General features: G+C 43.0%; 2 protein-coding genes across 2 annotated transcripts in view; both read left to right on the forward strand.

The window, feature by feature from the left end:
• Nucleotides 1-27,131, forward strand: part of LOC308318779 (uncharacterized protein) — a gene marked incomplete at its 5' end in the record, with an annotated part of 473,522 nt that overhangs the window by 299,661 nt on the left and 146,730 nt on the right. The window lies entirely within an intron of this gene.
• On the forward strand, nt 242-25,311 carry LOC308318392 (protein S100-A1-like). Its single transcript, XM_080767925.1, has 3 exons — nt 242-378; nt 17,264-17,385; nt 24,284-25,311. Exons 2-3 carry the CDS (start codon nt 17,266-17,268, stop codon nt 24,437-24,439), a joined length of 276 nt encoding a protein of 91 aa, XP_080624051.1. The 5' UTR covers nt 242-378; nt 17,264-17,265; the 3' UTR covers nt 24,440-25,311.

Consider the following 27,131-nt stretch of genomic DNA (forward strand, 5'->3'; position numbering starts at 1 on the left):
TTTTGCCACAGTTTTGGCCCATCTCACAGTCACATGGGTTCACATGTTCACATGTACATATCACACTTGTATCACTCCGTGCGTGTGTGCGCGCGCGCGTGTGTGTGTGTGTGTGTGTGTGTGTGTGTGTGTGTGTGTGTGTGTGTGTGTGTGTGCGTGCATTCCATCTGCCTCCCCTCAGACAGACACACGCCCTACACCCTATGACTCAATGTGATTTGTGTGTAATAAGTTTGGCTGCAGAGAGAGAGAGAGAGAGAGAGAGAGAGAGGATACAGTCACAGCAGAGATATGTGGACTGGAAGCTTCCCATAATCTGAGCCAGAGAAAAGAACCAACGCCTGCTGAAAACACTTTGCATCCTGAAGAAGAGAAACGGTAAGTGCACTAGTTGTTATCCTATATAACTCCTTCTGGAACTGTATTTTAGACATGGTTGTTTTGTTATTATTATTATACAGCGCTAAATAAATGAAGGACCTCCTTTTTGGACTTTTCCTTAGAGGTGAAACTCAAACTAAATGGATTGTCAGTCGGGCTTCAGTTTCCACTCAATCTCAATCTGTCCTTCTTTACATGCGGGATCAGGTATTAGGTTGTCCTCGTTGGTAACCTAACAACCCCGTCCACTCCCGCCAACACACACACACACACACGCACACACGCACACACAATCACCATGGACACATTTAGTCGATACCGGAGTCCCTCCTCACGTTTATTTATTTATTTCGTCCTGTGTTCAGCCCGGCGGCTCGCGGAGCCACTCTACAAATTTGTTACGGATTAGTCAGACTAAAATGCTTATGTGTACACATTGATGTCGTGAGGCGCGTGTGTGTGTAGTGCGAGGCCCGGAGTTGTCGTGGTATAAACTTCGCTAACAGCCACATATACGTGAGCCCAATCATTGTATCGGTGGCCGCAAGGCGAGGCCGCTCGTTATCGGCGTGTGTAGTGTTAATTATTAACACTATAGTAGCAACACTGGAGATGGATGAGAAGCCTGTGGTGTATTTAATGCTACACTGGTCACAAATGGCTGGTTTGCAGGCCGGCTGGCACTCGTCATGTTGACAGGTAGCATGTTGTTCATTCGTTCGTCGTGGGTGTTGACAGGTAGCATGTTGTTCATTCACTCATCGTGGGTGTTGACAGGTAGCATGTTGTTCATTCGTTTGTCGTGGGTGTTGACAGGTAGCATGTTGTTCATTTGTTCGTCGTGGGTGTTGACACCATGTTGTTCATTCATTCGCTCATCGTGGGTGTTGACAGGTAGCATGTTGTTCATTTGTTTGTCCTGGGTGTTGACAGCTAGCAATATGTTGTTCATTCACTCATCGTGTGTGTTGACAGGTAGCATACATTGACACGAAGGTAGACAGGAACGCCCACAAAAGTCACATCCGGTTTTAGCCCGGGGTAAAGAATATGGTCTTTCCCATAGAGTTATAATAGCGTACGATCGTTTGGATCACATTCAGAGCGATTTGTTGGATGATATAAATATTGACTATATCTCATATATCTGGAACACTCAGCCTCGGAAAGTTTCCTTATTATTACTTATACGAGACGATTTAGCCATGGTTCACAGGTGCCGTGTCATTAGTCAGAAGGTTCATTGTTCCGAAATTACTATCCCTATCTCTAACCCTAACCTAAACCTAACCGCAAGCACGGGAGCAAACCTAAACCTAACCGCAAGCATGGGAGCAGTGCATGTTCGGACTAACGGGACTTCGGATCTATGGGTAGTTCCCGGCAGTGATGGGCAAGCTACTTGGAAAATGTAGTAAGCTACACTACCAGTTACTCTCTATTAAATATAGCTCAACTACAACAAAGCTATCCCCAGATAATTATAGCAAGCTACACTATAAGCTACATGGCAAAAGTAGCTAGCTACATGGACACTACTTTTTTTTAAAATATTTTTTATCAACTTCATGATCACGTTTCCACCGAACAAATAGCCTAATAGGCAGGCAAAAATGCTGAGTTTGGTTGTTTATTAAAAAACAAACTGGAAACAAGCCCTCTGTCTGGCTTTTGGTGTCAACTTTTTCACATTTACTTGTATTAATGTACCTTGCCGTGTGGCTGATTCATGTGTTCAGTGTTGGGAAAGTTCTTTTTTTTATTAACTATAGTTCAGTTCACAGTTAATTTTTTTTAAAGGAACTAATTCAGTTCATAATTCAACATTTTGAACTAAAGTTCATGGTTCCAAAAAATGAACGATTTTAGTTATTTTTTGTTCTTTTTAAAATTATTATTATTGCCACAGCCTAGCCATTTGCGCACCAGCTGAGAGACAGGGATTTAGACTAGAGCAGTGGTTCCCAAAGTGGGGTCTGGGGACCCCCAGGGGTACCTGAGGGAGTTCCCTCAGGTACTATTTTGTTCATGTTCATAAAGTGCTAAAGTGTTTAAAGCAGTGGTTCCCAAACTTTTTCATGTCAAGGACCCCCAAATTGACACTACATAGCCTGTGGACCCCCATTTGAAAATATATGCCAGGGACCCCCATAAGAGAAGACGTACACATTTATACGTCTACATTTAGACATCTACATTTAGACGTCTGTATACATTTAGACGTCTACATTTAGACGTATACATTTAGACAGTGTCCCCCTGAGTGCCTCCCCAGTGTCCCCCCGAGTGCCTCCCCAATGCCTGCCCAGTGTCCCCCAGTGTCCCCCCAGTGTCTCCAATAGCAATATAAGAGCAATAATACAAATTAATCTTAATGTATTAATCTAATTAATTAATTAATTAATCAAAATTGCGGCCTGTGCCCAGCACCATGCCAAAGCTTTTTCCTGCAGGAAACACTGCTTGTGGTTGTAAATATATTGTTATCCGTGTTGCGAGGATGAGGGGGTACCTGGAAAAATATCTACCCCAAAAGGGGTACCTGGTCCAAAAAAGTTTGGGAACACCTGGACTAGAGAATGCGGGTGGCCTGTTTGTTTGTGTCAGACTCTTCTTATCTAAACCAACCAATCATGGATTTCTTTCCAGGGATTTTTTCCCCCCACAAAACTTTATTTAACAGTAAATTTGTAACTTTGTAGCTTTTGTTGAAAGCTACGTCACTACTTGGGTCTAAAAATAGCTACACTACAAAAAACGCTACTTGGTTCAAAAGGAGTGAAGCTACCATCAAGCTACTGATACATGTAGTAAGCTATGTAGCTTCGCTACTTGTAGCTAGCTACTGCCCAACACTGGTTCCCGGTTCACAAGGGCGCTCGTCTGTCATGGTGGTTTTTCAACCTGTTTTACGCACTTTTCCCATTTAGAACGTTAACGTCTACACACATGTTCAGATTTCAAATAATAAATAATATGCTCGCCCCAGAGCCACGGATGTTACAATCCTCCTCGGGTGGGTAAAAGTATACCGGTATCTTCCGCATTGTTCAATAAAGAGCGTTTTAATCCGATCGGTGGCCATTTTATCATCAGTTATAATGTATCCGCATGCAACAACCGATAGGGGGCGCATAGTTTTTGAAAGCGCATGGCCAAAAACGGATTAAACTTAAAATTGGAAGATACCGGTACTTACGGTATACCCACCCTAGCAGAATTGTAACATCCATGGGCCATGGCCCTGGGGTGAGCACTAGAGACCGATCGATAATCGGTGCACCGATATATCGGCCGACATATGACCATATATGGTCCTGACCGATTGTATCGTATCTGTGAAAAATTCTCCGATTGGCCGATACATGCTGTCTGGCTAAACCTAGTGTAATGATTTATTTTCTCCAGCAGAGTGCACCGAGGTGTCTCGTGTGTGTGCGCGTGTGTGTATGTGTGTGTTTGTGTAGATTAGAAGAGAGAGAGCACTGCGCTTTACCCCGTGCTGACAGAAAACAGCCACAACGCGTTAAAAGTACTTCGTTTGTTGTACTTACTAGAAAAGAAGGAGGAGGAGCCACGCATATCCATGATAAGTTCTGGGATAGAAAATTGCACTAAATACTGTTATTAATGACGGTAGCAGCTGCAGCCTCTGCTAGCTAACTAGCAAGTTAACTGCAAGCTAACTAGATATCCAAATGCTAACCAAAACAAACTGTTGACCAGGGTTGCCACATTTCTTGAATGTGAGAAACAAGCAACCAAGGCTATAAAAATGTTAATAGGCCAGATCAAAGTCAGAAATTCAGAAAAAGTCAGAATAAAATAAGCGACTATAGGGCTGACTGTCAAACTTTGTTGGCCAATGTTGTTTTAGAGCAGTGGAAGGACTACCAATATTTTAAAGCAACTTTACAGATAAACAAGTCCATATAATGATTATAATGATCAGACTTGGCAATATATAATTATACTCCAAGAGCATACAAATGGAACAAAATAGACCCTGATTTTCAGAGTTAAATTAACACTGATGATATAACAAAATACATACATAAATGGCTGCACCTGGGACGTATCCTCAGTGATGTATCCCAAGGTCATCGGGGTTTCGGGTCTCGCAACATCATACCCCTCACTCAGGTGACCCAGCCGGGAGTGATCAAGTCCCGACTTACGTCCCAGTAGCTACCCTCGATAAGTCCCATTAGGGAAAAACCAGGGCCACACAATCCATTCCCCCTGAACTACTCTGCCGGGACTGGGAGGTACCATTCTGGCACATGGAAGGACTAGGCTCTGTGGGTTGACACCTGTCCGGGCCCCTCCTACGTCTCACCAGGTCCACTCCTGCTCTCACCAGGTCAGGCCCTGTGCGTTGCACCAGACTCCCAGCACCAGGCACTTCATTCACAAGTGGTGGATTCTCAAGCCGCAACGGTTCCGCAGGCTCCACCTTGCAAGATGATAGTGTACTCCCAGAGAATGGTATCAAATGGGGGTCTGTGGCCTAATGGGGGTCTGTGGCCATGTTATGCTTTAGCTATTGAAAAATAGCAGATCTCCAATGGCCATACCATAGGCTACTAGTGTATAAACTGTGTTGTATATGTGACCGCTCCTAGTATTTTCAACCACAAGTCGGCACTAATGAAGCTTCACAATAGACCGAAATACCTTCATTTTTTTTTGTTTGGTGGTTTTCGTTTTTAGCCACATTAACACAGTTCGAATGTTAAAGAATGTTTTTATTCCATCAGAAAGTCGTTTTAGTGTCATTAAGTCGTTGTATTTACATTGCAAAAATGTCTCTATAATTACAGATTATTTGCCGTATTTTGGGGGTGTGAACATTCCTGCACGTATTTACATAGAGTCGTTTCGATTGGCCGTATAGCTATCTTTGTTCTCCAGTTACAGTACAATTGGAAATACTCAAGTAAAGTACAAATACCTCAAAATTGTACTTAAGTACAGTACTTAAGTAAACGTACTTAGTTACTTTCTATACCACTGGCTCTGACCGTTGGCCAGACTTTCTGGGGCCTTGACTTAAACCCTTTGTAAACTTCACCTTTCGCTCGATACTTTGTCTGCTATTCTCTTCTTCCCTGTACACCAAACCTCTTCGAGAAGAGAGTCTGCTTTAATTTTTTTATCCAAAATGAGTTAATAGCACAGGCAGACTCTTCACAAACTAGATCTGAAATAAATGCTGTAATGTTGAGAAAAAACTTGCTGTATTCTGTAAGACATTACTTTAAAAACCATATCTCCACAACTTGTGCCTCAAATTAAAAAAAAACGGTCACATAATGCTGGTTTTCACCAAAAACGCTGTCTCTGTCTGGTAAAACACTGAAAACGGGGCGCATGCGTTGGTTAGACATACTAACAGTCAGGCAGGCGTTATAGTCCGACAACACTGTCGCCACCCGACAATTAGCCTATGTTTTAATTCCGGCTTGGGTTTTGTGTGTAGGGAGTCGGACTAATGTAGTAATTCCTGTCGGACTGTTAGGGCACTAGGGCATTCACTTCTAGTCATTTTTACTAGTTGCCTATAGTTGTTTAACTATCTATTATATGTTTTTTGTACACACCATACATTGGTGACTATAACTAAATCTACCTGATCTTGAGGCCTACAAAATCGGGAAAAAAATTAAAGAAATACAACTTTTTTTTTCTTCTTATCAACTAGTCAACTAGTACCATCAAGGTCGACTAGTGGATTTACTAGTCTAGATGCTTTAATGCCCTATATTGGACACATGCACACCCCTGGAAACACCACTGTTTACAGTACACTGTCGTGTCACACTGACAATGCATCGTAAACTTGTAGTATGTTTCTGTGCACGACACCGTCGTCATGCAAAACAAAGTACATGTCAGCCTTTTAGAGATGTGACGGCCATGAAGCCATGATCACATGCTCTGCCTCTGTAACTCCATGTCTGTGCGTGCGTGCGTGCGTGTGCGTGCGTCCGTATGCGTGCGTGCGTTTAAGAGAGAGATAGAGAGAGAGAGAGAAGAGAGGGGGGGGGGGTCACCTTCATTTCAGGGAGGCATATGAAACAGTACCCTGCAGTGCAGATCGTGTGCTTTTCTTGGCCTGGTTAATTAGACTAATGCAAGAGAAGGCCTAATTGGCGTTGACCTCCAAATGTGTGTGTGTACATTTTCTAGTGTAAAGCTCTGCGAGTGCATGTAGCGTGCGTGCGTGCGTGTGTGCGTGCGTGTGTGTGTGTGTGTGTGTGTGTGTGTGTGTGTGTGTGTGTGTGTGTGTGTGCATGCGTGCTTGTGTGTGTGTGTGTGTGTGTGTGTGTGTGTGTGTGTGTGTGTGCATGCGTGCTTGTGTGTGTGTGTGTGTGTGTGTGTGTGTGTGTTTACAAGGTGTGACGGCTGTGGGTTACTCATAACGTCAGCCATGAAACATCACACACAGTTCTAACAGTCCACTGATGCCTTTAAGAACGGACTAAAGACACACCATTTCAAGAACGCATTCTCTTAAAAATGATCACGATCATTTGATTTTGAATATCTGCCAATACTGATATTTATATTTTTATGGAACACGTTTGTGTCATATCACAATAGTACAATTTCTCAAATCACAGACAATATCCAGTCTAATATCATGATATGGTTTATAATATTGATACTATAGGGATGTCCCGATCACGTTTTTTGGCTCCCGATCAGATTCCGATCATTTTGAAAATGACCCTGATTTCCGAACACCCGATCCGATCGGGCCAACTCTATTGATCATGCTTCATGTTATGCTTATGATGTTGCTTATGCTGTATTATTATTATTATTTTTTTTTTTTTAATTATTATTATTATTATTATTATTTTCAACCCTCATTATTTTTACCCTTTATTATTATTATTATTATTAGCAGACTCTCCCACACACGCTGTGCGTTTGTCTGTGTGTGTATGTGTGTGTGCGTGTGTGTGTGTGTGTGTGTGTGTGTGTGTGTGTGTGTGTGTGTGTGTGCGTGCGTCCGTGTGTGCATGCGTGCGTGTGTGCGTGCGTGCGTGCGGCAGCAGGCGGGCGGCGGGCCGTGTAGCCACAGTAACGTGAGCCGCCGGTATCTCCTGATGCATTGTGGGTCTCAGGTGTCTCGTCATCATGTTTCCATTGTGTCTCCCGTGTGTGTGTGTGTGTGTGTGTGTGTGTGTGTGTGTGTGTGTGTGTGTGTGTGTGTGTGTGTGTTCACCTCATCACCTCTTCACCTCCAAGCCTTTGTTTAGCTCCAGGCTAGCCCAAATCCCCCCACCCCTGCTGTACTGTACTGTACTGTACTGTACTGTACTGTACTGTACTGTACTGTACTGTACTGTACTGATTACAGTAAGATGTAGGGTATATTGATGTTTGAAGGGATTCTTTGGTCTTCTAGCAAGTAGAAGTTAATAGCTCTGTGAAGTGGCAGGTTGTCGATGATCGGACCAGTGTGGTTTTTGTCGACTAAAACTACCTTTTTCCACTGACGAAAACTAAATGGAAATTAAAAGAAAACTAAGACATGATTACTAAAACTAAGACTAAAGATATGGACAATTTCGTCAAAAAATTAAAAAATTAGACAAAAATGTTAGGAATGGACTATAGGCCTCTAAGTCATTTTACACTTGGTTGCATCCTGAAAATAGCCGATCTACAAGCTCACAACGTGTCCCAGCGTGACTTCATTGTGAGCTTGTAGATCGGCTATTTTCAGCAAATGTAGAAACAGTCATTACGACGGCATTACGACTGCCACAATAGATTTAGTCGACTAAATCACCTGTAGATTTAGTCGACTAAAATCTTATGATATTTAGTCGACTAAAACTAGGCTAACACTAAAAGGTGACTAAAACGTGACTAAAACTAAATGAAAACTATTCCAAATTTGCTGCCAAAAACAACACTGGATCGGACAGACACTCAATTCACGGCCAGATCAGTGTCTTCTTTGACTGAATTAACATCACGTCACCTCCTCCTGCTTATACTTTCAACCAGATGGTGTGTAAGTAAGTGCAGCGCTCATTGAACTCCCCTCCAGTGTGCGTGCATGTGGGCGTGCACAGCATAGCCTGCGCGTGTGCGTGACGTGACAGCTGAGTTAGACTCAGTAACATGAGAACCGCACGTTAAACCACAAGCTGTAAAACAGCGAGTAACGACATGTAACATGGAATACTGAGTCACAACATGGCCAGTAGAACAGCAGCATCACCAGGTGTTCTTAATTGGCTTTTGGTGACATTCTCATTGTGGCTTTATAAACCAGTACAAAAATCATATTTTTTTAAAGCCAGTGTAGTTTTCGTCGACTAAAACTAAGACGAAAATCTTTCCACATGTAAACTAAATGGAAAAATGACTAAAACTAAGACTAAATATACTGACAAAAAACTAGGCTAAAATGTTAGGAAGGGACTAGTGGACCACTAGAAGTCATTTAACACTTGGTTGAATGCTGAACATAGCCGATCTGCAAGCTCACAACGTGTCACACTGTGACGCGTTGTGAGCTTGTAGATCGGCTATTTTCAGCAAGTGTAAAACCAGCCATTACGACGGCATCAAGGCCCGCCAAAAAACATTTTGTTTGACTGAATCAACTGTAGATTTAGTCGACTAAAATCTTATGATATTTAGTCGACTAAAACTCGACTAAACACTAAAACATTTCAGGTGACTAAAATGTGACTAAAACCAAATGATAAGCCATATATATCCAAAACTGGTGGGCCAAACTGAACAACCGATATCAAGTCAATTTGCAGCAATGATTCACTGCTTTCACATGACAAATGAAAATTAAAAACATTTCAATGACTTAGCCTCGTTCAGAAGCGGAGACACGATTTTGGGGAGTGACACATAGCTGCTGTGGCAAAATGGGCGCGTCCGAGGTCTGAGTGACACTCTCGTAAATAAGTGAGTTGCGGTCCACGGCTACACAGCAGATGAAAGCCAGCAGCTGTAGGCCTACACACCGCAGCAGAGCTGACCCATACTTGATGCTTGTTGTTTCTGTCAGAAAACAGTTCTTACAATGCAGTAGTGGAGCCATGCAGTTGCTCAACTTCTACTGTATGTGTTGAAACAGGGGGTGGGCAACCGGCGGCCCGGAGGCCACATGCGGCCCCCCACCTTCACTTATAATGCAGCCCTCATGTTAATATCAGAATACTGATATAGTATATTGATTTCAGCTGTTACAATTCCAAACCCGCTTTAATTACTTAATGACTATAGTATTTTGTGTCAAAAATGTTAACAGTTCATAAAGTTAACATAACTATAACTAAATGCATTTGAAATTCAATAAAGAGGTTACTTTTCAGGATTCCAATTCAAAAATAGCAAAAACAATATTCAGGTTTTCAATTCAAATATAGCAAAAATAGCCGATATACAAGCTCAAAAATGCGTCACATTGCGACGCGCTTTGAGCTTGTAGATCGGCTATTGTTGCTACGACAGTAATATGCACTGTGGCCCTCTAGAGTGAATGTGGAAATATAGTGTCCCTGCAGAAAGACACGACATAAAACATCTGAGCAGCCATCAGCGGGGTGAAGCTGAATAAGAGTCGACTGAAGAATGCGACAAAAACAAACAGGGTTTATTGATGAACAAAATAATACTAATCTGGATTTCAATTCAAATATAGCAAAAATTGCAGATCTACAAGCTCAAAACGCGCCGCACTGCAACGCGTTTTGAGCTTGTAGATCTGCTCTTTTTTGCATTATGCAATGTGGCCCCTCTGGAGTGAGTGTGGAACTATCCAATTACAATGTGGGCCTTTAGCAGACCCTCTTAATCCAGAGCGACTTACGTTAAGCGAGAACAAAAAGCATGGCAATTACATCACATACATAACAAGTACGGTTGTCATATGAATCAACTATAGTGGCACGTCTCCAAATTCAAAGTTGCTTAACCCATTTAGGCCTTGGGAACGATTCTACAAAATGTCTTCTAAATCCTGACAGTTTTCTGAAAAAGACATTTTCGTGTCAAGGACCCCCAAAATTATATAGTAATTGGCCGCCGACCCCCATCTGAAAATATGTCGTTCCAGGGACGCCTCCCAGAAGCAAAGATTTGCGTTAAAAACGCTCCGAAAGAATATATATTCAAAGATTTGCACTACATTTTCACCATTAAAAGAAAATATCAGACCTACAAGCTCATAGCGCGGCACCGAGTGCCGCGCTATGAGCTTGTAGGTCTGCTATTTTTCAATAGCTAAAGCCATAACATATAATGCTTGAAACACCAAAAGGGGTTTCCGCCACAAAATGTCTCGTTGACGACGGACGGCAGCCATGGCTGTTCCCAGCTGGCACGCCGCAGTGACAGTCGATCTGACCCCCCCCCCCCCGACGCCCCACCCCCGTCCCTGTTGTTGGCAACATCGCCGGGCGTCGACAACCTGGCCGTCGCTGCTGGGTGTCGTCATGCATGGGTGATGATGACATCGGAGCAGCTTGGAGGAGAGAGAGGGCCCAATTAGCAGCCCTGATGGGCTCCGATGTTGAGGGTCAGAGGGCCTGGCGCGACGCTTCCCGCTCTCGGCACTTTTTGGCGGCGGTTCATCAGGAAGCCAGCTGCGTCAAGTTGGACGCAGGCCCGAGCTTTGTGTCGAGCTTATACATGGCAAGAACAAAATGGTGTTGAATGCTGAGCCGTAGTCCAAAAAGGATATACAGTATGTACAAACAACAGGTTCAGGTTCATTTATTTGTTTGTCTCCGAGGGGCGATTTGGTGTATACAGCAAGCATCATAAACAGGCAGACAACATGAATCACATAAAACACAACATGGTACACCGTACACATAAAGACAATAAAAAAGAACAGGATGGCAGTTCAAGTTATCAGTGTAGCATTGGAATTCATATCACAGTGCAAGAACAGTACGTTGTATATGAATACATACAAGAAGCAACAACGTTACCTCCTCCTCATATCAGCATTTAAGGCCTGGATAGATAGAGGCACAAAGGACAATGTATTTATATATCTATTACTACTAGTGAGCTCTGAATACATGCTGCTCCCTTCTGGCCTTCACTGTTCTTCGCTATATATCCTGGTGAAAGTGCAACAGCAATCCAACTCAGGCAAAGACTGTCTCAGTCACATTCAATGGGCCAGAATCCAATACAGCAGTAATAAGGAAAAAAAAAAAAATAATAATAATAAAACTTTATTTGTATAGCACCTTTCATGACATGAAATGCAGCTCAAAGTGCTTTACAGAGAAATGGAGGATAAAAGAAAAGCAAGGCAACAGCATTAAAAACAAGCAGTAATGCAATACAGTGAGGACATGAATAACAAAAATAAAAAAATAAAAGATCAATTAAAAGCAATGTTGTAGAAGTGGGTCTTGAGCTGAGCTTTAAAAATGTCTACAGAGGCTGCCTGACGAAGGTACAGTGGGAGCTTGTTCCATGCCGACGGCCCGTAGAAGCAAAAAGCTGCTTCCCCGTGTTTTTTAGTTGCCATTTTTTTTGGCAAAGCGAGCAGGCCGGCAGTGGAAGACCTTAGGGGGCGGTTTGGGACATATTTAGGCAGGCAGTCATGTAGGTAGGAAGGTGCGAGACCATTGAGAGCTTTATAGACAAGTAAAATAATTTTAAAATCAATCCTAAAAACAACCGGAAGTGACTCTCAACCTTCTGTCATTTCAAGGACTCCGGTTAGGATGCTTGTCTTTGAGTCAAGTGTTTGACTCCGGCAGTGTACGAATGGAACAATTTACAATTACAATTTAGGCATTTAGCAGACGCTCTCAATCCAGAGCGATTTACATTAAGCAAGAACAAAAAATCATGGGAATGCATCACATAAAAAGCATTTATCATGCATAAGCTAAGAAAGTAACTGTGGAATATCTATATGAAACTATACATATAAACTATACTATACTATGCTATACATATGTACTATGACTACATACAATGCAATTATAGTGCTGTCTACATAACATGGTATAAGTCTGTATCAAATGCTATCTAAGTCTACAGAAATGCAATCTAAGGGGGTAGGGTAAGGAACCAAATGGACCTTTTTTTAATGTTTTTTATTGTGGCTTTATTTTTTATGGAGGGACAGACAGTAGACTGACAGGAAATAGGGAGAGAGATGGGGGTGAAGACATGCAGTGAAGGCCGTCAGGATCAGGAGTCGAACCCGCGGCACACTGCCAGACTGGATTACCAGCCAAGGTGCCTGGACCACTGAGCCACGGCCCCAGGCCCCCAAATGGACCTTTAATCCATTCATGACGTCGCCGGGAACCAAGAGCAACTACAAGGCAAAGAGAAATCCAAAAATTACAATTTACAATTTACAATTTAGGCATTTAGCAGACGCTCTTAATCCAGAGCCATGCACTTACATTAAGCAAGAACAAAAAAGCATGGGAATACATCACATAAAAACATTTATCATGAAACATGCGTAAGCTAAGAAAGTAACAGTGGAATATCTATAATGAAACTATACATATAAGCTATACATCTATACTACTATGATATACATATTATGTACTATGACGTGCTAGGACTACATACAATGCACTTATGCTGTCTACATAACATGCTATAAGTCTGTATCAAATGCTATCTAAGTCTACAGAATTGCTATCTAAGGGGGTGGGGTAAGTGCTATGGGCCATGATGGAGTCTGAAAAGGTGGGTTTTCAGACTACGGCGGAAGATTGGGAGTGAGGCTGCAGTTCTGACTGCAATGGGAAGTGCATTCCACAGTTTTGGAGCCAGGAAACAGGAAAAGACATCCAAACCACCGGTAAAACAATGCAGAAGCGAGTGTCACTGACGTAAGAGTGGGGGCCAACAAACGGCACACAGAACAGAACAACAGAACAGTATACGATGCAGAACCTGAAACAGGACTCAGGCAAATGGAAACATGGGTAACGGAATCTGACCCTCACTGAGTCATACTGTAGCCAAAGAACAATGTGGCAGCCAGCGGAGGATGTGAGCTGGCATGTAAATACACAGAGGCCTTAACCCAGTTTGACCTGAGATCAGATTCTAAAAAATCTCTTCTACATCCTGACAGTTTTCTGAAAAAGCTTGTAGATCTGCTATTTTTCAATAGCTAAAGCATAGCATAATGCCAACACCAAAAAGGGGTTCCTGCCCAAAATGGGACTGAGGCCGACAATTTTCAACAATTTTCTTCATTTTGCCTCAAATCACAAATTTGTGGCATTTTGTTCGAAACAGACCAATCATGTGAGCTTTGTAAGCCAATCTTGGCCACTCAGGATGGAAGATGGGAAATGGTGCACATCCATGTTGATCACATGACTATGGAGATAGTGTATACCGAATTGTGTGATGTATGGATAAAATGTATACGAGTAATAGCAGAAATGTGTTATGCCTAAATTGGCCTGATGGTGGCACTATAACAGGTCGTTGAGGAATATTTGGGGCAGAGGTTCGTCGTTGGCATCCAGGGAGTGTGTGTGCAAAGTTTGGCATGGATCGGGCCAACGGTGCCGGAGATTAGCTGGTAACGGACGGCAGGAAGGAAGGAAGGAAGGAAGGAAGGAAGGACGGACGGACGGACGGACGGACGGACGGACGGACACACACACACACACACACACACACACACACACACACACACACGGACGGAGTGCAAAACATACTCTCTCCCCATGCCTTCGGCCTGGTGGAGACAATTATACAATGCATGCTCCTACATTATATAAAGCAACAAGCAACTAACATTGTGAATTATAAAAACACGGCTGAATCTGACCTACATTTTTTGTTATCTTTAAGGAACGTTTTAAATGTTATGTCTCAAAAAGTATACATCATCATGTGAAACATATTTGGGGTGGGGAAGAGGGGCCCAATGCACCCCAAACACGCACACACACGCACGCGCACGCACACACGTGCGCCGCACGCACGCACACGTACTGTAGATGGCTTGACTGTGCCATGACGTAAAACATAAGCCCAATTTAAAAGATTTGTGGCAGAAAGCTAGCCTAAGATTTAGACTCTCGTAGAGGTATTTTTCTATTCTGACGTCTGTTCTCTACGAGAGTCTAAGATTTAGACTTAGAATTGAAACACCGTGATCATTACTCATGGTGTTTCAATTCTTGGCTAAGTCGCGGACCTAATCGCTCTTAACATGTGCAAAATCTAAGGTGCTTACGTTGTTGCCCCACTTCTCAGCTTGGCCTACGCCCTGCGTTTGAAAGTTGTAGGAGCGTTGTTTTCAATAAAAAAAGGTGTTTTGGTCCACTTTGTCTCGGAATCTGACATCCATCTTGGATTTCACTCCATTGTAAATGTGCAACAGAACATTGGCCCGCGCCTCTCTACGAGAGTCTAAATCTTAGGCTAGCAGAATGCTACAATATACAGTTGAAAAGCATGCCTTCCTCGGTAAAGGATCCGCCCATTAAGTGCAGCGCGGGGTGGAAAGGTTATGATAATTAAGGTCATTAGCGCATCGTTCTGTTTACCCTAAACCCGCACCTGGCCCTGGGGGGGGGGGGGAGAATGATAATTAGATAAGTAGGTGTGGAAGTTTGTGTTTACCTCAGTGCGCCTCGGGGGCTTGACCCTGATGTGTTCAGCTGTCTTCTTCCTTCTTCCTCGTCTTACTTAGCGACGACATCACCGCGCGCGGCTCATCTTTCCTCTGGACGCTTCAACAGAGCTCCACTCTGTCCAAATGGCTTTGCTTTTTTCGCCCGCGGCCATGCACACACGGCCCGGGCGGAAGATACTGCGGGGCCCGGAGATGATTTTTTTTTATCACCCCCTGCATGCGTGTGTGTGTGTGTGTGTGTGTGTGTGTGTCTAGCTTATCTTTCAGCAAGACTGATTCAATCATGTATGTACAGACACTCATTAGTACAGGAAATCCCTGGAAAATGCAGGATCAACCTTAAACTATTTGCAAGAAAACCAAACTCAGCTGATTTTGTACCTTCAATATATCCTGAATAACAGAAAATAAAGTTGCATGCTACTTAAAGCAAAAGGAAATCTAGAAAAGATTTGCCTTATACAGGATGTCAATGGTGGCCATATACTGTACAGGCCATTTTCTAAACGTTCCCCTCAGACAATAGGCCTTGCAAGGCTGACGACCGGCGCCATTGTGATTGTGATGGCCTACAAGCCCTACATATTAGATCTGCATCAAGTGTATAAAGTTGGTGTTTGAGTGTTTAGTGCACAGTGCTAGAGCTCTTTCAGTTCGCCAAAATGGGATTTATTAAGCCTACTTGAGTAGCCAATACTGTTGTGTGAAATACAACAAGTAGGCTTCTCACCATGAAGGTAATAAATAATAATCAGAATAAAGGGGATAAAATAGATAATGGACTAACAACGTTTCACCGGCGCATTCATCTCACTGCCGCCTGAGTGTGACTCTCTCTCTCTCGCGCGCGCTATATTATGGATCTACTATTCTCTCCCTCTCTCTGTCTCTCTCTGTCTAATAATCGTTGCGTTTGCTGTTGATTTTCCTCTGAAGGCATTCCATGATCCAGACAATGTTGCCTGTTAATAGCTATAAGCTTCATGCGTTAGCTTTCTGCTTCTGTCTGACTGAGGCAGCGACTAGTCTGGGACAGATCGAGAGTCATAAAGTCATTATTTCGTAAAAAACAATTTCAAAGCGGAGATTTGAAATTTGATTGACTCTCTTCATCTGTGATTTACAACAGCTGGTCACCACAATACATCGCGGATGCGTTCGCGCACCTCTCCCGTACACTCTCAGTAACCTCAGTATAGTTAATTTAACTCTGAGTCAGATTTAAATGAACACTCTTTTTAGTGTGTAAAAACCTCAATGAGAAGTGCCCTTCTCAGAAAGTCCTTAGTATTATTAGGGTAGGCTATACCATATTTTTATTGTCCATTTTATTTTAAGTGACAAAGGACCCATAGGTTTTTAGTCCTGCTTGTGGGGAAAACAGTGTCATACAGTAGGACTTGAAAAAAAAAAGTTAATTCAGTCAGAACTATTCTGGGTTTTGTTTTAATAGTCATAATAATGAATAATGATATACTGTATTTGGTTAAGTCAAAGCTATGTTAAATCCATCTTTGCCCACTACTAGTATTTGTTACCTTCAGGTGTGCTAATACTACACAGATACATTTACAAATAGCCTATATCTTTATAATTTTTATATATATATTTGAATTTATTTTCAGTTATCGGTCTTGAGAAGCAGAATGTTATCAATATCGGTTAAAAAAAATAATGGCGATGGGCCATGGTGGTCTGATGGCCCTGCAATATGAGTACTTGTAGTACTTTAAGTACATTTAGATGCCAGTACTTTTACTCAAGTACATTTTCAATTACATACTTTTACTTACTCTAAATTGCAGTAATGGTACTTTTACTTAAGTAAAACAATTGAGTACTTTTTCCACCACTGTATGCCTATCCGTTGGCCAGGTATAGTAGTGACTCATCACAGCCAAAATGGCGCACCCGCCGAATTTGCCTACCAAAGGTGTGAGGTTTGCAAGCCCTATTCCTGTCAACTTTTTTTTCTAAGTAGCATGTGACGTGTCAAAGTGGATATGGACAGATTTAGCCCAATGAGTGTTTTTATATTTTTTATATTGAAGATACAAAATCAGCTGAGTTTAGTTTTTTTGCAATTAGTTTGAGGTCAAATTACATACTGGACTACAAGCTTTTTGGGTTGGCACAATGTCACACACACCATTAATGCAATGGCTACAACAATAGTTTAACACAGCCTGCTGATGCGCTCTCTCTCTCTCTCTGTCTCTCTGTCTCTCTCTCTAGACATGGAGTCAGCCATCCAGACACTGGTGAGCGTGTACGTGAAAGCCTCCAAGGGGAAAGACGGTCTGGGACGGAAGGACTTTAACAAGCTGGTCAAATCACAGTTTTCCAACATCATGGCTGTAAGAATGATAATTTTAGTCTTGTCTTAATCATTTTAGTCTTGTCCTGTCTGTCTGTCTGTCTGTCTGTCTGTCTGTCTGTCTGTCTGTCTGTCTGTCTGTCTGTCTGTCTGTCTGTCTGCAAATTTGGAATATATATTCTTTCAGAGCGAACGTTTTTAACTGAAATCTTTGCTTGTGGGGTTGGGGTCCCTGGAAAAACATATTTTCAGATTGGGGTCGGAGGCCAAATACTACATATAACTTTTGGGGTACTTGACAAGAAATTGTTTGAGCACCACTGACATAGAAACATAGGGTTTTTCAGAAAACTTTCATGATTTAGATTAGAAGACATTTTTCAGAATCGAGCTCAGGTCTAAATGGGTTCGGCTATTTCCACTATTTTTGAAAATATCAGTGCAAATGTGGCCCAATATGTCCCCATCCCCAGGCATCCCCCACTGGGTTAAACAGTCCAAACCTGATAGGTTGATGCACGTTGTGCGTGCGAGATAGTATCTTAACCCATTTAGACCTGAGGCCGATTCTACAAAATGGCTTCTAAATCTTCTCACACCTTTCCATGTCAATGCGGCTCCCGAAATGATATGTATTTGATCCGCGAAACCTCATCTGTTTTAAGGGGGAGGCGTCACAAGGCGTCCTGTGGCACTGAGTGAGTTAATTCAAGATTTCACGATTATAAAAAAAAATAGAAAATAGCAAATGTACAAGGTTGCAGCGCTGCACAAAGTGACACGCCCTGAGCTTGTATATCTGCAATTTTTGAGAACCGTTGTTCTAAACCACCGTTCTAAATCCTACGAGTTTTCTGAAGAAAACAAAAACGTATGTTGCAATTCAGCTAAAATGTAAAATGACACGGATGCAATTCTACAAATGTCTTCTAAATCCTGACAGTTTTCTTGAATGTGAGTCGTTCTCAAACATTCTCATGTCAAGGACCCCCAAAAATGATATGAAATTGGCCGCCGACCCCCATCTGAAAATATGTAGTTCCAGGGACCCACCAGAAGCAATGATTTGAGTTAAAAACGTTCGCTGTGAAAGAATATATATTCAAATATTTGCGGCACATTTTCACGATAAAATAAATAGCAAATTTACAAGCTTGTAGATCTGTTATTTTTCAATAGCTATAAAATATGACATAATGCTTAAAACACCAACAGATGGTTCCCGTCCTGAATGGGTTAAGGAGGGACGCTGCGTTCCTCCACACGGTGACATCTGAGCTCCACCTCTCTCACACACACACACACACACACACACACACACACACACACACACTCATCATTCACAGACAGACAGATGTACAGACAGCTCTCTGACACACTTTCCTGAAGTAGACTAATGGCAAGGAGAAATGCAAGTCTCATGCCTGATTCAATGACGTAAATAGGTTTTCAATGTAATGAGTCCCAGGATGCAGGGATGGTATTTTAGATGAGTCTCAGGGACATTTTATGAGTCCCACTTCAACAACGTTAGGAGTCAGATTTTTGTTCACAAATTGCAGCATTTAACTCTCATTTCATTATATATGGTTATAATGTGGTTATATATTCATGTAGAAAACAGAAGAAGAAATGATTATTATAACTAAAGCTAGCAAAATAAACTGACAGAGGTTAGTGTTTTATTGCTTCCCTTAACTATAAACTGCGTTTTGGCATGCAAAATGCACCCTATTTTCATCTCTGCTGATTTATACTCATAAATATAATTGCACATCACATTTCGGCCCCCAGAACTATAGCCTGATCTGCTGCTGAGTTTGGTGCGGATTGGAGTGACGGCGGTGTGCCTCATGGCCCACAGACGTCCACGGTTGCAACTGCAACTTGTCCGGATGCTAGTCGTTAACTATACAAACATGTTTCCTACTAGTTAATCACTCGTAAACCCTAAGTAAAATGTATCACACGTTTTAAAGTCAAATGCATGTGTGTGCAAGCAAAGTGTGGTTTTTGTCGACTTTAAAACTAAGACGAACAACGTTCGTCGACTACCTTTTTTCCCACCGACGGAAACTAAATGGAAACTAAATGAAAACCAAGCTATGTATTGACCATCTCATCAACAGATAGAAACTAGACTAAAATGTTAGGAAGGGACTATAGTGGACAAGAGATCCAGTATAAGTCATTTTACACTTGGTTGCATGCTGAAAATAGCAGATCTACAAGCTATTTTCAGCAACATTTAAGTCGACTAAAACTAGACTAAGTTTTCAGTTTCATTCCAAAGACTATGACTAAACTAAAATAGAAATGTGCTGCCAAAAACAACACTAGTGCAAGCAAAGTGTGCGTGTGGCTATACATGCATGCATGTACAAGGTGAGTGGGTGCAGATGGGTGACACAGTTATAGCTCTGGCTACCATGCTGTGCACCCACTCACCTTGTACAGCATGTATGCATACAGTAGGTACAGGGGCGGCCTTAGGAATCTGGAGGCCCGTTTCATGACCAAACGAGGCCCCCGACATAATTATGCTGTTGATACAGGCGTATTGACACATAGTTTTGACTGTTCAATATCGCTCGCAGCCATTCGTCTCGACAATTACGCGGCAACAACACCTCTCCTCATCCTGCCGTCCCTTCACAATAACGTGTCTCCCATTTAACTCCGTAAATATCGAAAGTTCAACCGATGTGCTGCACACCGGGCCCAGGCGCCGTCCGGGGGGGGCCCATAAATAAAAAAATCTCCCGAGGGAGAAATTTGTCTTGGACCCCAAGGACCCGCCCTGCAGCATAGAGATACAATACAATACAATACAAAAAGGCACACAATGACCCGTACAACATTTAAATACCACACACCAACCACTGCGCAAAAAGCATGGAATACAGATATGTATATTACAGGAAACTCCCGTTAAACTTTCCAACAAACTCCCGTATAAACTCCCGAATTGTACCATCCCACATATTACCGTATATTAACTGTATATGCCTGCCAGAGCATGTGAGCGGAGCGGAGCGGCCGATAATTCCGCTCTTCGCTCTCGACGGCTTTTGTTACGCTCGCTCCGCGCTCACGTTCATCTCCCCCCACGCCGCTCTACGCTCGCTCCGCGCTCACTTCAAAATCCACCCGCTCCGCTCGCGCTCACATGCTCTGTTGTAGCCAATGTTCCCCCTAACGTGCGCCCGTGCGCGCACATGGCCAAATGCTCTCGCGCACAACTGAAATCTGTCGCGCACAGACACCGACGCTGGTGTAAAAAAAAGTTATCTTTAAAAGAAAAAGGTGTTCCCCCCGAGTATCATCTACATTACAGTAATAATATCTATCCCGAGTCGACATTTGCCCACACTTTATTTCTATTTACAGTTTTATTTAGATTACACAGGCGACAGACAGGTCTCCTCCCCTCTTTTTTAGACTTGTTGTTCTCCTCTCCTCTCCTCCTGTGTATACTGCGCCGTCTGCGGGGCGAGGAGGACCTTAGGTGGAGACGTAACGAGCAGGCAGCACTGCAGTCAGTGCTCACTGCTCAGTGTTAATGAAACCCCAAGAACCAGATAAGATCGCGTTGCGCCTTGGACCCGTGTGTTGATGGGACATTTAGATTTAAAAGGCGAACGGATGGAAGTGTGTACAAAAGCACGGCTGTGCGCAACAAGGAGAGAGGGAATAGCGTTAGCGTCGCATTAGCTGGTTAGCTAACGTTGTTATTATCACTACAGCACAACAAGCCTCCAGTCCAGTGTACTTGTGAATGAAACTATAGTAGTTGACACACCAACAAACTCGGTCTTAGTGTGTGACTGTGTGACTGTGTGTGTGTGTGTGTGTGTGTGTGTGTGTGTGTCCCAATAAAGTTTTTAGGAGAGAGGCAATGATTGATGTAAACTGCTAGCCAAGCTTGCACAGTGCCGTGCCGTGTGCACTGAGCGGCTCGGAGCGGTTCGGAGCGGAGGACAGTTCTCGCTCCGGAAGTCAATCTGACCCATTTAAAAACCCGCTCCGCGCTCACGTCAAAATCCCCCCGCTCCGCTCCTCGCTCCGCTCCCGCTCCGCTCCGCTCACATGCTCTGATGCCTGCTAAACTTTACTGGCAAAATACAGTGCCCATAATTGCCCGTTAACTCCTCTTTTCACGCAGTGATATATACCTAGTGCAAAAGAAGGGAAGAACATCATCACCTCAGAAACCTTCGCCCCCTACCCCTGGCAGTGAGTTTAAAGGGATTGTGACGTAAAAAGAAAAAGGTTATGTCATTTTTCTTACTTTTTTGCTGGGTTTTCTCACTTTTCTGAGCTCAATTTCACCCCAAAAAATCTGAACTTTACTGAATTCAGTACATATTTTCTGTGGTCTGGGGGTTTTGGGGGCTGAAACAAGTGCTCTGATTTCCCTGCTGACTGTGATGTCACAGCCAGCAAATCCCATATTATGACAATGGGATTTGCCAGCAGATGTCACTGTTTTCACTAGTTTTGACTGTTTTCATTGCGGCTCAAAAGGCTTCCAAACCCCTGAGAAAACTCCAGACCACAGAAAATCCACTCAGTGTTCAAAGTTCATGTTTTTTTGGGTGTAATTGAGGTAAAAATAAATAAAAATAAACATAGTTTTATTTATCACCAACATTAGGACAAAGCAAACGACGAAAGCACCCGAACTCCGAAGTCGACTACATTTTTTCACAAGTACAAAAAGTCATTACGACGGCATCAAGGCCCGCGAAAACACACAAAGCCAAGACATCACTAAATTAAGTTTCAGCCCAAAGACTAATGACTAAAATAAAAATAGAAATTTGCTGCCAAAAACAACACTGGTTCCACCACTGTGCAGATGGGTGACAGACAGTTAGCCCTGGCTATAGAGCGTCGCAGTCCCTCCCCCTTTCAGAACGACGAGTGGCCCAGGAAATGAATCGCAATGCATTTTTCCCATAGGCTTTCCTTAACATATTTATTTAAAGACGCTTACGCCGTGGACAAAGCCAACTCGGATCGTGACAAATCATGACAATGAACACAATATTTTGGGCCGATCAAATCATTAGAAAGAAGAAAATAAAGGCAGGGGACAACACTATTTGTTTTGTTTTTCTTCTTATAAATTATTTGATCGGCCCAAAATGCTGTCTGTGTGTTGTTGTCGTAAACGTGGGTGGGTGTAAACGTCTTTAAATAAATCATTCTTGAAATGTCTATGGGGAAAATGCATTGGGAATTATTTCCTGGGCCTGGCGTCGTCATGAAAGGGGGCGGGACTGCGACGCTATATACCCATGCTGTACAAGGTGAGCGGGTGCAGATGGGTGACAGACTGACTTAACCCCATGTCTCTGTACATGGTGATGTGACACCTTGCTGTAACAAACATGACACTTCATGTTCTTGCGGTGGATCTTCCCCTCACCCTGCCAAGTCTAGTTCAACAGCTCGGTTCAAGTTCAAGAGCTTTGCATGTCGGTGTCAAGACGTATGTGAGTGTCTCTTTCTCGCTCTCTCTCTCTGCACGGGCCGTGTCTTGCGCAAGAGATCCAATATAAGTAATCTATCTTGCGCGCCGCCATTGTATCCTTTATGCTAATCTTATTAGGCGTGTGTAGACAATTTTTAAATGTACCCAAAAAAATAAATAAGATTAGTGCATAAGCCAGGGATAAGATAGTAGGGGTAGGCCGATATGGGTAATGGGAGGACGATACGATATAAATATGGCAGGGATATATATCGCGATATATTGCAATATCGACATATCGTCCCAGCCCTATAAAATAGGGCCCTCTGTCTCCATGGGCCCTCTGTCCTTGTTCAAAACACAAGGGGACGACTCTGTCCTTGTTCAAAACACAAGGGGACAGCTCTGTCTTTGTTCAAAACACAAGGGGACGTCTCTGTCCTTGTTCAAAACACAAGGGAACAGCTCTGTCCTTGTTCAAAACACAAGGGGACAGCTCTGTCCTTGTTCAAAACACAAGGGGCTCTGTCCTTGTTCAAAACACAAGGAAGGCGTGTGTGTGTCACACCAAAAGTTGTGACCTATAGAATCCTATGCATTAGACTCATCACGCGATCCTCACCCCTACACAGCTGTCATTAATTAATGGTCTTGATTGCCTTGCCTACATGCGTTCAAGTTATACAGGGTGAAAACCGTGAAATGCACAGGCTCATCTTACTGGCTGGCTGCAACTGCAGGCAACAAGCACATTTCCAAGAAAGTTGTATCAGGGCACACTACTTGTTTAACAATTTGGATTATAGTTTGCTCACTTTGCTGCTGGTCAATGATAAAAAAAAGTAAGGACTGGACTGGAGCAGCCTCTCTCTTTTCTCTCTCTCTCCCTGGGGTGTGTGGGGGGGGGAGATTTATAGTTGCGCTGCCTTCGACAGCGCTATACTTCTCCATTAAGCGGCGCAGAACCGAGAAAGTGACACATTATTTTGGATGTAAACTGCGCAACATTTAGCTTTTTTTTTATCGGTTTTGCGGATCGGTGGATTTTGCACGGTGATCGGCCGATTTTAATCGGCCACCGATCGATCGGAGCATCCCTATCTGTCCTTGTTCAAAACACAAGAGGACAGCTCTGTCCTGGTTCAAAACACAAGGGGACGACTCTGTCCTGGTTCAAAACACAAGGGGACGACTCTGTCCTTGTTCAAAACACAAGGTGACAGCAGTACTTAAAACCATGCCAAGCTCAGTGTCGCTGGGTCACTGTCCATGGTGCTGAAATTGCCATCTCTCTCTCTCTCTCTCTCTCTCTCTCTCTCTATGTTTCTGAGCCCCCAGTGAATCGGTCCAGTGTTTAGAGCAAAATTGGAAAAAATGGAAAATTACATTAACTGCCCTTCTCTGTCTGTCTGTCTGTCTGTCTGTCTGTCTGTCTGTCTGTCTGTCTGTCCGTCATCAGGACACAAGCAACTCCTCGGCGGTCAACGAGATGAGGCAGGGATTGGACGAGGACAACGACGGGAAGGTGGACTTCGAGGAATACCTCCGCCTGGTCGGTGCCCTGGCCGGCTCCATGAGCCAGATCAGCAGCGGAGCGAACGCCGCCGCTCCCTAGACCTGTGCTTCTCAAAGTGGGAGGGGGGGGGGGGGGGGGTCCTTGGGGGGGAGTTCCAGGGGCCCCCCCCTCCTCCCCCCCCATGCAGCTAAAGGAAAGATACTTAGGAACCAAAATGGACCCTCACATTGGGGTCCCAGAAGTAGAAATGCAATTAAATTGGTGGGTCTGAGGCCTAATGCATTCAAAAGCTCCTCCTATGGGGGGGGGGGGGGGTCCCTGGCATATCTTTTCAAATGGGGGGGTCCAGGGGCTATATATATATATATCATGTGTCATGTTGGGGGTAATTCCTTGACATGGCAAAGTTTTGCGGACCACTGCCCTAGAGTAGACCACCTCCCCATCAGCTGGTCACCATGTTGTGCCAAGAACAAACTTGTGTAAAGTCATAAAATGCATATAGTAGGGACATTTCACCCTTTTATTAAAAAAAAACAACCCAAACATGTTAATGACGTTTAGAAGATTTAGAACACTTTCCTTGGGTTTTTTTATGGGGTGCATACTTATAGTTTAGACTAGTCATTGGTTAGACATGCGTTGAGTTATAGTTGTATAGGACTAATGACTGGTCTAACCAATGACTAGTCTAAACCAAAAACTGTCTAAATATCATTGACATATTATGTTTTGGCAAGTGTCCCTTTAAGTACAATTTTGACATACTTTTGCATTTCCATTTTTGATACTTTACACTCCACTACATCGCAGAGGCAAAAAGCAATGTTATACGTTGTCTATTTGGAGATATAAAATAGAAAAATCAACAAGTTACTATACTTACTACTGTACTACCTGTACTTTGCTACTGTAAGTATATATTTGATGCCAATACTTTTGTACTTTTATTAAAGTCATATTTTGAATGCCGACTTTTACTTGTAACAGAATATTTTTTTTGAATTAATTTCATATACTTATACTCTTGGCGCAGCTTGTTGCTTGCCCTGTCTACTGATTTGGAGGCCCGGGGTTCGACTCCAGCCCAGGGTGCTAAACGTTACATTGGTGTCAGAAGGGAACGAGGACCCCTGCCTGGAGCATGCCCTCGCGCGAGGGACTCGAGGAGTGAAGCGAGATTACTTAGTCATATTAAAGTGTCCCAACAAAAGTAACAAGGTTCAAGGTTATCTTTATTTGTCTCCCTTGGGAGAAATTTGTCTTGGAGACAGGAGTCACAGCTGCATACAAATAACAGGACAAGAAAAAACACCATGAAACACCCACATACACAAAACAGAGATATTGCACACATTCCCTTGATAAAGTGCAACTATAGTCATTAAAGTGCAAACAAAAGCCAATCTACAAGCTCACAACACATCGTGATTGTAAGGCTGTAGATGTGATATCAAGGAATGTGTATGCGTATCGGTTCTTTATACTCCACTTTAGCTTGCAGGGCTATATTCCTGCATCGATACAAAGTACATTATGGTTACTGGGGTTTCACCTCAATAAAAGCATTACAATCGTATCATATCTGGCTGTATATCCTCCATTAAGCTGCATTATTACCCATACTCCAGGTGTGCGTGCGTGCGTGCGGAGGAGAATAAAAGGAATCTCTTCACACCATGGACAGATTCTGGCCAGCGGGAAAGCTGAGAGAAAATGTATGCTCTGTCAGAAATACAGTATGGGGTTTTAAATATGTTTCGCATTAGCCCTATAGAACACTAAACACGGGTGATTTTCACCCGGACGATAATTATATTTTTGTAATTTTCATAATGTTGCTGATGTCTCAAGTGGGCGGGTCTTTCAGTACCTTCATGATGCTCAGTGACATCATATAAAGTTAGGTTTGTTTCTGTAACCCAGGTTTATAATTGTATTTAGGGCTCCATTTTCATCACCGCTAAACCCCTTATCCCTAAACTTCTTTGCCTTTTTTTTTACTATTTTGCAAAACATTTTTGAATACCGGTAGTTAAAATGTCCAGTCTACAAGCTCACAACGTGTCAATATAGATTGGCTAGTTGAACTATTAAAAAAAAAATCAAAATAGAAAAAAAAAGGCAAAGAAGTTTAGGGATAAGGGGTTTAGCGGTGACGAAAATTGAGCCCTTTAAGTCTGTATTTGTATTGTATTGGTACCATCTGCATCAGTTCACAGCTCATCACACCAATCACTCACTCACTCCCTCACTCACTCTCTCACTCACTCACTCACTCACTCACTCACACCAGTTTGGAATTAAGCAATATTACACGAGAGGGTCTGGTTTAACGTGATTATTGCCATGACAGTGATGCGATCAGGAACGAGACGTAGTCGAGTTCCGCAAGCATCACGTTACACCCTGTAATATTGCAATTATACAACAGTTACCCTTAAAACTAAGAAAATCGCTGAAAAAACAATATCTTTTTAATCACAGATGTAGTCACTATACGACCACAAATGTCCCAAGAAACTAGCTAGCCTAGCCACCGAGTTTGCTGTGCTCTGGGAAAACAGAGCAGCTGAATTCTTTGTTTTGATGACGACGCCAGGCCCAGGAAATGACATTAAGCAAAAACAAAAGCATGGCATACATCACATATGATCTGAGTGCGCGGGAGAGTTTGTAGGGTACGATCATACTTGATCCACCCCCCCCCCCCCCCCCCCCCCCCCCCCCCACACACACACACCTAAACTACACCATTCATTCATAAACACACTGCCTCACGTTACCCCTT

Source organism: Protomyctophum bolini, assembly GCF_963924005.1.
Source record: "Protomyctophum bolini genome assembly, chromosome: 7".
Lineage (NCBI taxonomy): Eukaryota > Metazoa > Chordata > Actinopteri > Myctophiformes > Myctophidae > Protomyctophum > Protomyctophum bolini.